General features: G+C 37.3%; 1 protein-coding gene across 18 annotated transcripts in view; it reads right to left on the bottom strand.

The window, feature by feature from the left end:
- SCEL (sciellin) overlaps window positions 1-16548 on the bottom strand; it is a 322010-nt gene that overhangs the window by 24986 nt on the left and 280476 nt on the right. For 13 of the 18 annotated variants that reach the window (XM_045479726.1, XM_045479734.1, XM_045479724.1 and 10 more), the window contains 6 exons: window positions 15899-15958; window positions 9751-9810; window positions 7585-7647; window positions 3380-3439; window positions 3177-3236; window positions 2977-3033 (listed from right to left, as the gene is read on the bottom strand). In XM_045479726.1, the coding sequence (XP_045335682.1) occupies window positions 2977-3033; window positions 3177-3236; window positions 3380-3439; window positions 7585-7647; window positions 9751-9810; window positions 15899-15958 (360 nt within the window). The remainder of the gene's footprint in view (window positions 1-2976; window positions 3034-3176; window positions 3237-3379; window positions 3440-7584; window positions 7648-9750; window positions 9811-15898; window positions 15959-16548) is intronic. The other 5 variants (XM_045479771.1, XM_045479830.1, XM_045479789.1 and 2 more) reach the window with 3 other exon arrangements.

Raw genomic sequence — 16548 nt, 5'->3', positions numbered from 1 at the left:
AGATAAGGTATCTTAGTTCCTGAGATACAGGCATGCAGAGAGGCCTGCCAATTATGGAGAATGAAGCACTGGAAAGAGTCAAGGTCACCCCTTCCCCCAGCTTTCTTCCTTGAGCAGAAATATGAGAAATCTGCAATAGGAAGATAGGAAGAAACTCTTCTCTTGTTGGAATACTAAAACTTGGAGGTATATGTCTTAGGAAGTAGGAAGCCCTTAAAATTATGGAAGTATAATAATACAAATAGTTCAGAATCTTTTTTCTACTTCAGATGAAGGATGTATTTTCTAACTGTAAAGGCCTCCATGGCACCAGCTGCTTTTCAATCTTCATTTGGGAGCAGAAGTTTATAGCCTCAGATAATTGAATGCCTCCTTTTTATGTTGGTTCATGACAGTGTGAGGCTGTCACTGCTAAAAGCCATGCAGTTTCTCCCTGAATAAATGAAAATTCGGTGCACATTTGCATTTGTTCATGTTGTTATGTTCCTAGAAGGAGCTCAGGGACACCTGCTTATATTCTGATCGATGACCAAAGTTTATTCCACCCCTAAGTGTGAATTACATATACAGCTGCTGGAAATGTCAGCAAAGTCACATAAAAAGGACTCTAATTCACTGCTGTTCTGCTATTAAATAATCAGTGGCCATGTCACATTGAATTGGATGTAAAATTGCCTGTGGCTGTTATCCCTCTGGGAGATGCTTTAAAATGCCCCTCTCTTTACCCATTAAAATCAAGTGGGCAGGGTAGATACATTATAGTTACAGGTGGCTGAGCCAATTGAATGAAGTCACTTTTTTCAAGTAAGCAGCTTTCCTGTTTGTCTGTTCTGCTCTAATTCTTGATAACCTGGCTGATTATCATTAAATCTGGTGTCACTCCTAAAGAAGAGCCAGACGTTGCTTAGGTTAGATTTATGGATCAAGCCTCCATCTGAAAGCCACATGATGGCCAATATTTTAAAATTTTCTTTTTATAGGAATCTCATCCATATAAGGAAAATGCCTTCTTTCTATAGATGTTTTATTAGAAGTTGCTGAAATACAAACTACCTCTTTATAAAATTGGCATCTTCTAATAAACAAAAGATAAAACTCTTACCAGAAAGTTACCATGGTCTGTCAACATAGCACATTTGCCAGAGGGAAGGAAGGAAAAGTGAGAAAAAGAGGAAAGTGTGTGTGTGTGTGTGTGTGTGTGTGTGTGTGTGTGTGTGTATGTGACAGAGACAGAGACAGAGAGACAGAGAAAAGTACATTTTGTGGAATCAGACACTGAGGGAGGGGTTGGCTATAGGAGCCACTGTTAGTTATTCTGTACATGGTTATTAAACCTAATCACTTCCAGCACAGTTGGGGACCTCCTAACAATCCTAATACTATTACTAATAAAAAGAAAATTCCATCCCAACCAAAACCACTATGAAGAAATGCTTCTACTTAACAGAGATATTTCCATACAATCATCAGTGGCAGGGTTGACACCAAAATCTGCTGTTATTTCAGCTGGTAGGAAACCTCTATGAGGTAAGTACTTTCTCTCTTCCCTGTCACTTAAGTGATAATTTGCTCGAATAAGCATATGTAATTGTACTTCTTTCGCTGCAGGAAGGGGGATTTAGAAGGGAAGGGACTGTGGTGAGTATGAAGGATGGAAAGAAGATGGGAGTCTGTTTTTCTTCTAGGCAGTGGCATCAGAAGGACTTGAGTTTAGACCCAGGATATGTTTTCTTTCTTCAGAAGGTCATTTAATGTCTTTGAGCTATACTCCCCTCTTCTATAAAGTAGGCTATATGAATATATTTCTCATGAATATGTTTCTCATTGTAAGGATTGAATGTATGTAAATTGCCAGTCACATGAAAGGGGCTCAGTAAGTGCTGCTACTTCTCTCAGTGACGGTGGCTCTTCCAGTGCCTCCCTCCTCCAAAGACCCCATCACCCCAGTGATAAAACCATATAAGCAGAAATAGCAACATCACATACTAACATAGACAACAAACGAGGAGACGCAAGACTTGAGCCATGAATGTACTACACTGCCTTCTTTCCCCCAGTGGGTTCAAAGCACGTTTCCGTATGTTAACTTGCTTTCCTCATCTTAGAATATTGACACTATGGTTCCCAGCTTTATGTTTATAATGATAACATTTCAGGTCAGCAGGACAATTTGAATTTCTAATATTAGGCACTTGGGTGCATTATCTATTATTACCTTATTGTCTATTAATAAGCCCCTTTAGGTGAAAGATGTAGATATCACATAAAGATACTAAATTATACTATATTTGCAGAACTCAAAATGGAAGTTCAAGGTTAGAAATCTGCTGTAATATTCTGTGAATCCACACAAACTGTGGATCTGTAATTTGAGGACCCTGAATATTCTTTCTGATGCTCTATAGTCATCTATATAAGCCACCAGTTTGGTTCAGTTTCTTGGAAATACGTTTTCTTCTGATTTGATTGCATTCAGTTTTCATTTCAGTCCTAACATGCTGTAGACAACAAACAAAGTTGCACTCCTGTAAGTAAATAAAAAGTACAGAACCGTGTCCCAAATAGTGCGATTCCAGAGGAGTGCAAGATGTTTCCTTGCTGACAGGAGACACATGACTTAGAACTGTGTCTTCATTTGAACACTAAAGAAAAATAAAAGGCTTCTTTTTAAAAAAAAATTTTATGTTTATTTATTTTTAAGAGAGAGAGAGAGAGACAGAGAGCAAGCAGGGGAGGGGCAGAGAGAGAGGGAGACACAGAATCTGAAGCAGGGTCCAGGTTCTGAGCTGTCAGCACAGAGCCTGACATGGGGCTCGAACTCACCATCTGTGAGATCATGGCCTGAGCTGAAGTCAGATGCTTAACCAACTGAGCCACCCAGGCACCCCAATAAAAGGCTTCTTTAAGAGAGAGAGAAAGAAACACAATTCCTAACTAGAACCTTGAGAACACCTCAAGATAGGCAAAGTCATTTACCGCTCAGTGTTTTTGAGACCTGAAGATTTCACTTTAATGAGACTGTCCAAGCCTTCACTGTTCAAAAGAGAAAAAAATAAATAAATTCAGATTAGTGATAGGTTTTGGTTGTGCTGGGTCAATAAAGCCACATTATAAATCCACTGCACCCAGGGGCAACAGACAGATGAAAACATGAAATGACTATTTTATTTGATTACCTCTGACTGCTTCTGGTCACTGCAGGACTCACTTTGATGAGGTTATCCAGATCCTGGTTTCTTTAAATAGAAAAATAAAAGGAGAGAAGGTTAATGGTAAAGTTCTTTTGGCAGGAGCATTAAGGTTATAAATCTGCTTGAAATAATAATAAACCAAACTATTCTTCCTGCCCAAAGCACAAAAATTAATATAGTTCTATTACCTTCGGTTGTTGGTGAGAGTTTCAGGACTCACTCTGATGAGTTTATCAAGATCTCGATTTCTTTAAGTGAAAAAAAAAAAAATTAAAGCAGCTTGGGTTAGAGGTAATGCGGGTTCAAGTTGGTTGGAATTAGAAGAAAGGATTAGCCGTCTTATCATTTAGCATGAGACATACTGGTTTGGCATAGAACAGCCTTGAAATAAGTTTTCTAGCTAATTTGGGGGGACAGTCTATGCTGGATTTGAAGAGAAGTTGCTCTGACTTTACATACTTCAAAGCCAGAGCACATCTGCGAGGGCACGCTGGCTGGTGTTCACAGCAAACATCTGGGATTAACAACTTTCCACTCTGCAGTGTTTTAACGTTATGAAGATACAAGCTGATTTTAATGTCCTTGTCCTTGTTAGTTTTTAAGTCATATTCACCAACTGAAGATATTTTTTAAAATAAGCTCCAAAATTGGGATTATACTTAGCATAAGACTTGGCAAGGAGTGTTCTAGCAATCCTTCAAAACCATGACATTTCTTTCCTTTACAATGACTAAAAAGCTGAAATGAACTCAGCTGTTCATGGTCAAATTAGTTACATGCTCTGAAGACTGTCCGCTCCCTATCTGAAGCCACACCAGTTTGTTTCCTCAGTCAAGAACAGTATTTCTTCCCACATAGTTTGCTGCCATTCACTGCCTTCGTGTCATACCTTGTTTTAAGGGCTGGCAGGTGGTGATTTTTCAGTTGTTCCTGTAAACCCCTTTTTAATATTTATTCAGAGAAATGTGTCAGCCTGTAACGGCAAGAATGGCAAGAAATCATAGGACTGGGGTGCCTGGATGACTCAGTCAGTTAAGCGTCCAACTTTTCATTTCAGCTCGGGTCATGATTTCACAGTCTGCGGGTTCGAACTCCATGTCAGGCTCAGCGCTGACAGTGGACACAGCCTGCTTGAGATTCTCTGTCTCCTCTCTGTCTGCCCCTCCCCCACTCATGAGCATGTGTGTTCTCTCTCTCTCTCAAAAATAAATAAACATTAAAAAAAAATAGAAATCACAGGACTGAGAATGCCTGCTTTCGGTACCATCTTGGACAGCAACTTGCCTGTCTACCCTTCCCTCCAAACAGTCCTTTCTCCTTATATAAAAATAAGAGACATTTTACTTGTCAAAAATATTAAAACAATGTTGAGAGCTGAAGGGGAGCCATTTAGAACTTCATCACTGAAAAGTTCTGAGAAAAAGTCTGCATTTCCCTCCCCCAAATCTAATATTTCCATTGAATGTGTTTCCCAGCCCCTGGCTTCCATCATTGTTCTCAGATTTCCACGGTAGACAGAAAGCTGCTAACTGAATTTTCACTGTGTTGAGTTATCTTCAGGAATAGTATTCGCAATTAAAGATAACCAACTGGTTTCTACAAATACTATTAAAGGAAGGATTATCCTATAAGAGCTATCCAAAATATAATTTCCTTGTATAAATTGATTGCAAGATTTGGTATAAAGCTCAACTGTGCCTAAAAGACAATGATCTCTAAAGTGAGATTATTTTACACCTTAAACTATTGTAACACTGTATGTTAACTGTACAGGAATTTAAAAAAATTTTAAATAAAATAAAGTGAGGTTAATTTCATATATTAGAATAAAAAATACAAAGAATAAGACTTTGTAGAGAAGATAATGTGTTCAAAGGCCATAATATTTTTTAGTGTAACTACATACAAAATTCATGTGCTAACATGATTAAACTGCACACACAACCATGGGAACTTCCATTTTCACTCTTCTGATGAGCACAGAAAATGTCATTTATGCAACAACCTGGAAAAGTGATATTCAAATTACTGTTTCATAAAGCGCATTAAGAAATACATTTTAGGGGCGCCTGGGTGACTCAGTCAGTTAAGCATCCAACTCTTGATTTTGGCTCAGGTCATGATCTCAAGGTTTGTGAGATTGAGCCCCTGCTATTAGCACAGAGCCTGCTTGAGAGTCTCTCTCTCCTACTCTCTCTGCCCCTTACCCGCTCACACTTGCAGGCATTTGTGCTCTCTCTCTCAAAATAAATAAAGAAACTTAAAAAAAAGAAATAAGGTTTACATCACAACTCAATATTCTCTTCAGATAGAGATATGCACACTCACACACACACACGAGCAAACACAAATTTCATTAAATAATACCCTTACTACATAATAACTCTCATGTTTTCCACTCTGTTTAATTAATTTTATTTAATTGAGGGAAAGTGCTGATTGCTACTTGCTGTATTAATTACAAGACCCGTTGGTGGGTTTTGACCCATAGTTTGAGAAATCCTGGCTTAGAAAATATATAATTGTATGCTATGTTCTACCACTACTGAAAAGACAACAGTGTTTTAACAAAACGAGGATCTCAGTATCAGTTCTGAATTGCCTTGATTGATAGCATCACGCAATTTATCTCAATGACTTGAAAATAACAAATTTATAGACCCCTTTTTCAGGCCTTGGTTCCCTGAAAATGCAGAAATCTTATATCTAAACTTTATCCAGGAAAAATGTAACATTCTTTCTGTAACAAGTTACTGCTTTCATTTGTTTTGCTTTAAGGATATAGTAAAGGGATATGTTAGAATATTTATCTATCACTGACTCCACGTAGTTTAAGAGCTGAAAAGTGTTTTGCAGCCATTTGCACATTTGTGCCATTGTCACCTATGAAATAATATTTCAAGTGACCCTGTAGAGCAGTAAAGGACACCTTCTGGCTGTCCCATGGCAAGAGCAACAATCCTAGCTTTATAAACCTCCACTATTTCTGGAGGTGTTTAATTAACTTTCATTTCTTTCGAGATCAAAGTTGGTGCGCTGGGAGCCCCCAGGAGTTGGGCTGGGAGTCAGAAGAACTCACGGAGACTATGAGATTTTTGCTCCTGGCCTCAGTATTCTCATCTGTAAAATGAGGAGACTGGAACATCTCTAAGACTCTGCCCATCTCCAACGTCTTCTACTCCTAGGAAACTATGGATATGGGCTTGACTGCCTGTCATGTTTATTAAATTAGCTATTCAGTGCTTCTTTTCCCTTTTAAATGCAATATACTGACAATGCATTCTATATTCAGCAAGCAGTACATGAGTGTTCCAAAATGTAATATATTAAATTGACAACCTATTCTTCTCTTGGAGTAACATCTCTGTGCCCTCCAGTACATAATTAGCTTTAATCTATGATAATTGCCTGCTGTTAATAAGACTGAGTATGTCTACTGAATTCTCTTTTTGGCATCCATGGCCTATAATTATACCTAATGTGCAACTAATGATACCTAGTTGTAAGCTTCAAACCCAATAGGTTCCTCATAATTATTCATTCCCTAACAGATCACAAAACTATCAGTCTTCCACTAGTTTTCTCCGTGACCCTGGTCAGATCACTTAACCTTTGTCTGTTTCCTCTTCTGGAAATTGAATAGGTTTGACTGAAACAGGGGTTTTCAAAATTGTTCAGACTAACAGGGCTGGGAGTTCTCTGGGATTCCTTCCTTGATCTCTAAAATTTTGCAGTTTTTATATGTACCAACTAAACTCAAAAAGGGAAATCAATATATGTATATAGTGTGCAAGAGTTTAAAAATCTTCATATACCCAGAGACAAAAAGCGAGTTTTATTATCTTACAGACACTGCCTAAAGAAATACCAAATTTTATGTCCACAACTTTGCTGGGAGCATCAAACCATCTAAGAAACGATAAACCTCATAAAATTTCCACCGACTCCCAGAAAATGCTCTATGAAATGAAGTAAAGGTAATGCTGCTACCACATCTAATAAAGCGTTCTAGGTGTTTTTAAGAATTAACTATTATTAACAAATTGTCACCAGTTCAAGAGACAAAGGTGTTCACATCAATATCATAAAGGAAAAAACAACAAATTAGCACATAGACCAGCTATGTTCTCACAATCGGCCTCTTCAACTGCTTCACTTGAGGTGGAAAGAAGTAAAGACACCAGCATATTATTTTCTTCAGCTACCTCTCTTTCTTGCTAGGAACAAATAGATATTTATTTCCAGGGATACATCAAAATCATGATGGTTTTTCAAGACCTATATTCAGTTTGCCCACAGAATGACTACAAATTATTTACATTTGTATTGTGTTTTAAGAGGAAAAACAAAACACAACGAAACAAAACAAAACAAATTAACATCTTTCTCTTACCCGGCCATGTTTTTGACAGCTTTGGGGCCTACATTAATAAGTTCATCAAGACTTGCTTTAGTGCTAAAACAAAATAAAATAAAAGGTCAAATTCGGCTGGAAACCAGCAAATTTTATGACTGACATTTTTTCTTTTGACACATGTAAATCATACAATGGGATCCTAGATAAAAGTAACAAGTTTACTGAGTTTCTACTTCCCAGAGTTTTTAAAATCCTCAAAACAACCCACTGAGGTAGATATCACCATCTTCCCTTTACAAATAAAGAAACCGAGCTTCCTGGAAGGTAGGGCACTCTTTGGGGGCAGGTAGGAAGAAGTGATTAAGAATGAACCAGGTTTGAAACCATAGCAACTGGACCCCAAACCTCACGCTCCTTCCCACTATCATCCTTTCTCTCTGTCCACAGTAACTGCTTACATCTCCACCATGCTCTTCACCAACATCATCGCAGTAATCCTGAGAGGGATCTTGGACTTATTCTGGTATGCATTTCTTGACTTTTGACCCCATATACAATGAGTCTTAACTCCCCAAGAAGACAGAAATATATTCAATGTCATCCAAAAATATTCTAGTATAAGAATAAGTATAAGAATAGTATAGGAATGTTATGCCACCAACTTTCTCGAGTCATTTAAAGATCAATCTTTGGGTTTGTGAAAGAGTAGAAAGCCAATATTCTTTGTTTTATCCGGCTTTATGAATTTACAATTAATTTACTACGAATTTACAGTAATGATCTAGTTATGCTATTATTGTGTCAAAACGAATTTCTCAAATGGTAATTATAAAGAATTTGCTTCAATACTATAATAAAGTAAATTGAAACAATGAAGAAAGAAGAGCCTATCCAACACCACTACGTATCAATAAATCAATTTGTTCTCATTTTTTTTTATGTCCTCTTTCAGAATGCCTTTAGCCAAATGATTAATCTTATTTTTTGGCAGAAATTGGAGACTTGCTCAAAAGTCTCAATAATCTTGGTAAAACCTACCTTGCGTATGCTGAGGGAATGAGTTTGGATCCTAAAAAAATGTTGCAAGTTGCAATAGGTGGTAAAATCAACTAAAATCAATAATAACGTGTACATTTTTTTCAACTTGAATATTAAATTAAATAATTGTTGCCAATTTAAAACGTCATCATTACTTGAATTCTTTTTAGCCCTATGTAGAAGCAGGTGGCTATGAATTCATTTCTTACACAATTATGTACATATGAGAATTTAATTTAGTTTTATTCTTGTTTCTTTCAAGACAACCCCAAATTTAAATTACTCTTGAGCTTTTGACTTTCCACATTATATTTTGTAGCAGAATTAGCATTTAGGATATTTTGGGAGGTTGTAACAAACAAAAGAAAAATATAAACATATAAGATTTATCATTTCCATGTGTTCCCCATTTCCATCCCCTCCAAAAACAACAAAAACAAAAGCAAGCAAGCAAAACAACATAACCTAGGACTTTTAAAAAACAGAGTTACTTCCTGATTTAAGGTATGCAGGTAATATATATAACGTGAATCTGTAACATTGAGGCTACTCTAAGATATTAATTAAATCACTTCAGAATTGCACTTCATGTAGTGCTAAATCAGAACAAGCAAGACTTCAGATTACATAAATTGCTTTTATTCTAAACACTCAAATGAATAATCATAGCTCTAAAGACGCAGTATTATAACAATGGGCTTTCATACCAACATTAACACCAAAAGCCTAAACAAGAAGGTTAATGTGGTATACCTTATTATTGTACAATATGCTATATACCCTGAAGAGAAAAAAAGGCCAGAAATGTTTGTATCATTTAATTAATCTTTCCAATTAACTCATAAACTAATTTAATCACACACAGGCCCTTTCATGTAAATGATTGCAACGTATTATGTGGAACTATTATACTGAAATAGAATTATGTTGAAATCCCAAGCACAATCGCATACTGATAAGAGACCTTATAAGAAATTCTCTATCCTCCATTAAAGCTCACGGCCTGGGAGCCCTGAGCAAGGACCTGAACACCAGGTTTCTAACACAGCTGTTGATTTTTGGTCCCATCACTGGCTGTCTCCATGGTAGGACAATGAGTTTTATTACATTTTTTTAAGTTAAACAGAAAAACACAGAGATATAGAAGAGTTCCATGAACCTCACCTTTGGTTAGTTCTGTTTGTTTCAGGAGCCACTTTGATGAGACTGTCAAGACTGTGGCCCCTTTAAAACATGGAAGAAGTGATCAGATCAGTGGTTGATTTATATCATGTGGTTGCAAATATTTGTTAAAACTGAGAACCATTTTATATTGTAAAAATATTTTATTGTAAAATATTTATAAATATAGAGTTCATCTCAAAGGATTGGAATTTTCAGTCCTATGAATATATATATTTGGACCTAACTACAGCTGCATAGAAGTAATAAAAAATAATCAATGGTTTTAGAAAATTCATGATATGCCAGGCACTGTTCAAGTGATTCACAGGATTTATATAATTTAATCAATCATCCAATATAGGAAGTATTATCATCCCATGTTCACAAAGGGAAAAACTGAGACACAGAAAGATTAAGTGAAAGTGAAGTAATCTAACTCAAGAGTTAGATTCCATGATACCAACTTTCCACGATACCGTGATTCCATGATACCAACCATTGTACTGGAACTTAGTAATTGAATTAGCATTGGAGTGATGAGACAGCACCTGGTCCAACTTCCTTACTGTGAGGACAAGAAAACTGAAGCCCAAATAGAAGTGACCAACTACATTTCACACGGTTAGTGAGGGCAGAGCCAGACCTAGATCCAAATCTATAGTCTCCCATTTAGTTCTCTTTCACCTCTTCTATGCCATCCTCTGCCTAAGAAAAATATACAAATTGGGACGCCTGGGTAGCTAAGTCAGTTAAGCATCCAACTCTTGATTTCGGCTCAGTTCATGATCTCACAGTGGGTCGTGAGATCGAGCCCCACGTCAGGCTCTGCGCTGGCAGCTTGGAGCCTGCTTGGAATGCTCTCTTTCCCTCTCTCTCTGCCCCTCCCCCACTCATGTGCACACACACATGTTCTCTCTCTCAAAATAAATAAACTTTAAAAAAAAAGAAAAGAAAAATAAACAAAAAAATAAAGTGTCTTGTCCATTCTTGGAAATCAACTGTGCATCTAACTAATCAAAGTTACTTCCATTATATTAAAACTTAGTTAACCATTTTATTATTTTTTTAATATAAGAAATTTATTGTCAAATTAGTTTCCATACAACACCTAGTGCTCATCCCAAAAGATGCCCTCTTCAATGCCCATCACCTACCCTTCCCTCCCTCCCACCACCCCCCCCCCCATCAACCCTCAGTTTGTTTTCAGTTTTTAAGAGTCTCTCATGCTTTGGCTCTCTCCCACTGTAACCTCATTTTCTTTCCTCCCCTCCCCCATGGGTTTCTGTTAAGTTTCTCAGGATCCACATAAGAGTGAAAACATATGGTATCTGTCTGTCTCTGTATGGCTTATTTCACTTAGCATCACACCCTCCAGTTCCATCCACGTTGCTACAAAGGGCCATATTTCATTTTTTCTCATTGCCACGTAGTACTCCATTGTGTATATAAACCACAATTTCTTTATGCATTCATCAGTTGATGGACTATTAGGCTTTTCCACAATTTGGTTATTGTTGAGAGTGATAAACATTGGGGTACAAGTGCCCCTATGCATCAGTACTCCTGTATCCCTTGGGTAAATTCCTAGCAGTGCTATTGCTGGGTCATAGGGTAGATCTATTTTTAATTTTTTGAGGAACCTCCCACTGTTTTCCAGAGTGGATGCACCAGTTTGCATTCCCACCAACAGTGCAAGAGGGTTCCCGTTTCTCCACACCCTCGCCAGCATCTATAGTCTCCTGATTTGTTCATTATGGCCACTCTGACTGGTGTAAGGTGATATCTCAGTGTAGTTTTGATTTGTATTTCCCTGATGAGGAGCGACATTGAGCATCTTTTCATATGCCTGTAGGCCATCTGGATGTCTTCTTTAGAGAAGTGTCTATTCATGTTTTCTGCCCATTTCTTCACTGGAGTATTTGTTTTTCGGGTGTGGAGTTTGGTGAGCTCTTTATAGATTTTGGATACTAGCCCTTTGTCCAATATGTCATTTAGAAATATCTTTTCCAGGGGTGCCTGGGTGGCGCAGTCGGTTAAGCGTCCGACTTCAGCCAGGTCACCATCTCGCGGTCCGTGAGTTCGAGCCCCGCGTCGGGCTCTGGGCTGATGGCTCAGAGCCTGGAGCCTGTTTCTGATTCTGTGTCTCCCTCTCTCTCTGCCCCTCCCCCGTTCATGCTCTGTCTCTCTCTGTCCCAAAAATAAATAAACGTTGAAAAAAAAAAAAAAGAAAAGAAATATCTTTTCCCATTCCGTTGGTTGCCTTTTAGTTTTGTTGATTGTTTCCTTTGCTGTGCAGAAGCTTTTTATCTTCATGAGGTCCCAATAGTTCATTTTTGCTTTTAATTCCCTTGCCTTTGCAGATGTGTCAAGTAAGAAATTGCTGCGGCTGAGGTCAGAGAGGTCTTTTCCTGCTTTCTCCTCTAGTGTTTTGATGGTTTCCTATCTCACATTCAGGTCCTTTATCCATTTTGAGTTTATTTTTATGAATGGTGTAAGAAAGTGGTCTAGTTTCATTCTTCTGCATGTTGCTGTCCAGCTCTCCCAGCACCATTTGTTAAAGAGACTGTCTGTTTTCCATTGGATATTCTTTCCTGCTTTGTCAAAGATGAGTTGGCCATACTTTTGTGGGTCTAGTTCTGGGGTTTCTATTCTATTACATTGGTCTATGTGTCTGTTTTTGTGCCAATACCATGCTGTCTTGATGATGACAGCTTTGTAGTAGAGGCTAAAGTCTGGGATTGTGATGCCTCCTGCTTTGGTCTTCTTCAAAATTACTTTGGCTATTCGGGGCCTTTTGTGGTTCCATATGAATTTTAGGATTGTTTGTTCCAGCTTCAAGAAGAATGCTGGTGCAATTTTGATTGGGATTGCATTGAATGTGTAGATAGCTTTGGGTAGTATTGACATTTTGACAATATTTATTCTTCCAACCCATGAGCACGGAATGTTTTTCCATTTCTTTATATCTTCTTCAGTTTCCTTCATAAGCTTTCTATAGTTTTCAGCATACAGACCTTTTACATCTTTGGTTAGGTTTATTCCCAGGTATTTTATGCTTCTTGGTGCAATTGTGAATGGGATCAGTTTCTTTATTTGTCTTTCTGTTGCTTCGTTATTAGTATCTAAGAATGCAGCTGATTTCTGTACATTGATTTTGTATCCTGCGACTTTGCTGAATTCATGTATCAGTTCTAGCAGACTTTTGGTGGAGTCTATTGGGTCTTCCATGTATAATATGATGTTATCTGCAAAAAGTGAAAGGTTGACTTCATCTTTGCCAATTTTGATGACTTTGATTTCTTTTTGTTGTCTGATTGCTGATGCTAGCACTTCCAACACTATGTTAAACAACAGCGGTGAGAGTGGACATCCCCGTCGTGTTCCTGATCTCAGGGGGAAAGCTCTCAGTTTTTCCCCGTTGAGGATGATATTAGCTGTGGGCTTTTCATAAATGGCTTTTATGATGTTCAAGTATGTTCCTTCTATCCCGACTTTCTCGCAGGTTTTTATTAAGAAAGTATGCTGAATTTTGTCAAATGCTTTTTCTGCATCGATTGACGGGATCATATGGTTCTTATCTTTTCTTTTATTAATGTGATGTATCACATTGATTGATTTGTGAATGTTGAACCAGCCCTGCAGCCCAGGAATGAATCCCAGTTGATCATGGTGAATAATTCTTTTTATATGCTGTTGAATTCGATTTGCTAGTATATTGTTGAGAATTTTTGCATCCATATTTATCAGGGATATTGGCCTGTAGTTCTCTTTTTTTACTGGTTCTCTGTCTGGTTTAGGAATCAAAGTAATACTGGCTTCATAGAATGAGTCTGAAAGTTTTCCTTCCCTTTCTATTTTTTGGAATAGCTTGAGAAGGATAGGTATTATCTCCACTTTAAATGTCCGGTAGAATTCCCCAGGGAAGCCATTTGGTCCTGGACTCTTATTTTTTGGGAGATTTTTGATAACTGATTCAATTTCTTTGCTGGTTATGGGTCAAGCTTTCTATTTCCTCCTGTTTAAGTTTTGGAAGTGTGTGGGTGTTTGGGAATTTGTCCATTTCTTCCAGGTTGTCCAGTTTGTTGGCATATAATATTTCATAGTATTCCCTGATCATTGCTTGTATTTCTGAGGAATTGGTTGTAATAACTCCATTTTCATTCATGATTTTATCTATTTGGGTCATCTCCCTTTTCTTTTTGAGAAGCCTGGATAGAGGTTTATCAATTTTGTTTATTTTTTCAAAAAACCAACTCTTGGTTTCGTTGATCTGCTCTACAGTTTTTTTAGACTCTATATTGTTTATTTCTGCTCTGATCTTTATTATTTCTCTTCTTCTGCTGGGTTTGGGGTGTCTTTGCTGCTCTGCTTCTATTTCCTTTAGGTGTGCTGTTAGATTTTGTATTTGGGATTTTTCTTGTTTCTTGAGATAGGCCTGGATTGCAATGTATTTTCCTCTCAGGACTGCCTTCGCTGCGTCCCAAAGCGTTTGGATTGTTGTATTTTCATCTTCATTTGTTTGCATATATTTTTAAATTTCTTCTCTAACTGCCTGGTTGACCCACTCATTCTTTAGTAGGGTGTTTTTTAACCTCCATGCTTTTGGAGGTTTTCCAGACTTTTTCCTGTGGTTGATTTCAAGCTTCATAGCATTGTGGTCTGAAAGTATGCATGGTATGATCTCAATTCTTGTATACTTATGAAGGGCTGTTTTGTGACCCAGTATGTGATCTATCTTGGAGAATGTTCCATGTGCACTCGAGAAGAAAGTATCTTCTGTTGCTTTGGGATGCAGAGTTCTAAATATATCTGTCAAGTCCATCTGATCCAATGTATCATTCAGGGCCCTTGTTTCTTTATTGACCATGTGTCTAGATGATCTTTCCATTGTTGTAAGTGGGGTATTTAAGTTCCCTGCAATTACCACATTCTTATCAATAAGGTTGCTTATGTTTGTGAGTAATTGTTTTATATATTTGGGGACTCCCGTATTCGGCACATAGACATTTATTTAGTTCGTCTTGATGGATAGACGCTGTAATTATTATATAATGCCCTTCTTTATCTCTTGTTACAGCCTTTAATTTAAAGTCTAGTTTGTCTGATATAAGTATGGCTACTCCAGCTCTCTTTTGACTTCCAGTAGCATGATAAATAGTTCTCCATCCCCTCATTTTCAATGAAGGTGTCCTCAGGTCTAAAACGAGTCTCTTGTAGACAGCAAATAGATGGGTCTTGTTTTTTCATCCATTCTGATACCCTATGTCTTTTGGTTGGTGCATTTAGTCCATTTACATTCAGTGTTATTATAGAAAGATATGGGTTTAGAGTCATTGTGATGTCTGTAGGTTTCATGCTTGTAGTGATGTCTCTGGTACTTTGTCTCACAGAATCCCCCTGAGGATCTCTTGTAGGGCTGGTTTAGTGGTGATGAATTCCTTCAGTTTTTGTTTGTTTGGGAAGACCTTTATCTCTCCTTCTATTCTAAATGACAGATTTGCTGGATAAAGGATTCTTGGCTGCATATTTTTTCTGTTCAACACATTGAAGATTCCCTGCCATTCCTTTCTGGCCTGCCAAGTTTCAGTAGAGAGATCTGTCAGGAGTCTTATCGGTCTCCCTTTATATGTTAAAGCACGTTTATCCCTAGCTGCTTTCAGAATTTTCTCTTTATCCTTGTATTTTGCCAGTTTCACTATGGTATGTCGTACAGAAGATCAATTCAAGTTACATCTGAAGGGAGTTCTCTGTGCCTCTTGGATTTCAATGCCTTTTTCCTTCCCCAGATCAGGGAAGTTCTCAGCTATTATTTCTTCAAGTACACCTTCAGCACCTTTCCCTCTCTCTTCCTCCTCTGGAATACCAATTTTGTGTAGATTATTTCTCCTTAGTGCATCACTTAGTTCTCTAATTTTCCCCTCATACTCCTGGATTTTTTATCTCTCTTTTTCTCAGCTTCTTCTTTTTCCATAATTTTATCTTCTAGTTCACCTATTCTCTAGTTAACCATTTTAGACATGAGGTCAGGGAGATCACATTCTTAAACTATCATTGACCTCAGTGTCAGTCTCTTAAAATATTAATTTAATTATCTTTTCAAGCATTGATATGTGTGAAACAAAAAAAAAAGAAGCATATTAAAACTTACCCTTGCACACTTTTTCCTGTTCTCGGAACCACTTTGATGAGGTTATCAAGATCTTTGGAACTTAAACAAAAAAAATGATAAGTAAAAATGGAATTAAATCAACTAAGTATTTATTTAAAAGATATATATGCTCAAGATGAATTTTTCTATTAAGTTTTAAGAGAAATCAATACCAGTCTATGTCCTTAATTTTAAAAAGTAAAATTTTGACTTCCATATAGATCATCGATATACTGGCTCAGATTCTTATTTACCCTCAAAATAAAACCATAATATCAGGGCAATATTGAGTTTTTAAAAAATCAATCAGGAACAATATAATGATTTGCAATAACTTTCACACACCTCCCAAGTATTTAATCCAACACTGTAGCTGTTACTTAACTATATTTTCGTAATAATTTCCATTTTTGGTGCTTTCTTGCTTTAAAGGGATTTTATATTCATTATGTCATTTGATCCTTCAACAATCAAATGACAAAGGTAGAACAGACATGACCCTCATTTTATGACTAAAGAAGCCTCAGCTCAGAGTGTTCAAGGGACTTGCTCAAAGGCACCCAGCTGGGAAGTAATGGATTTCAGACTTGCTGATTCCAATGCAAAGATTTTTCCACACAGCTTCTCTGATGAGGGCCACAAATTGATGC

This window comes from Leopardus geoffroyi, chromosome A1 (assembly GCF_018350155.1).
Source record: "Leopardus geoffroyi isolate Oge1 chromosome A1, O.geoffroyi_Oge1_pat1.0, whole genome shotgun sequence".
Lineage (NCBI taxonomy): Eukaryota > Metazoa > Chordata > Mammalia > Carnivora > Felidae > Leopardus > Leopardus geoffroyi.
Note: the sequence above shows the minus strand (reverse complement) of the source record. Positions and strands in the feature narration are given on the sequence as shown.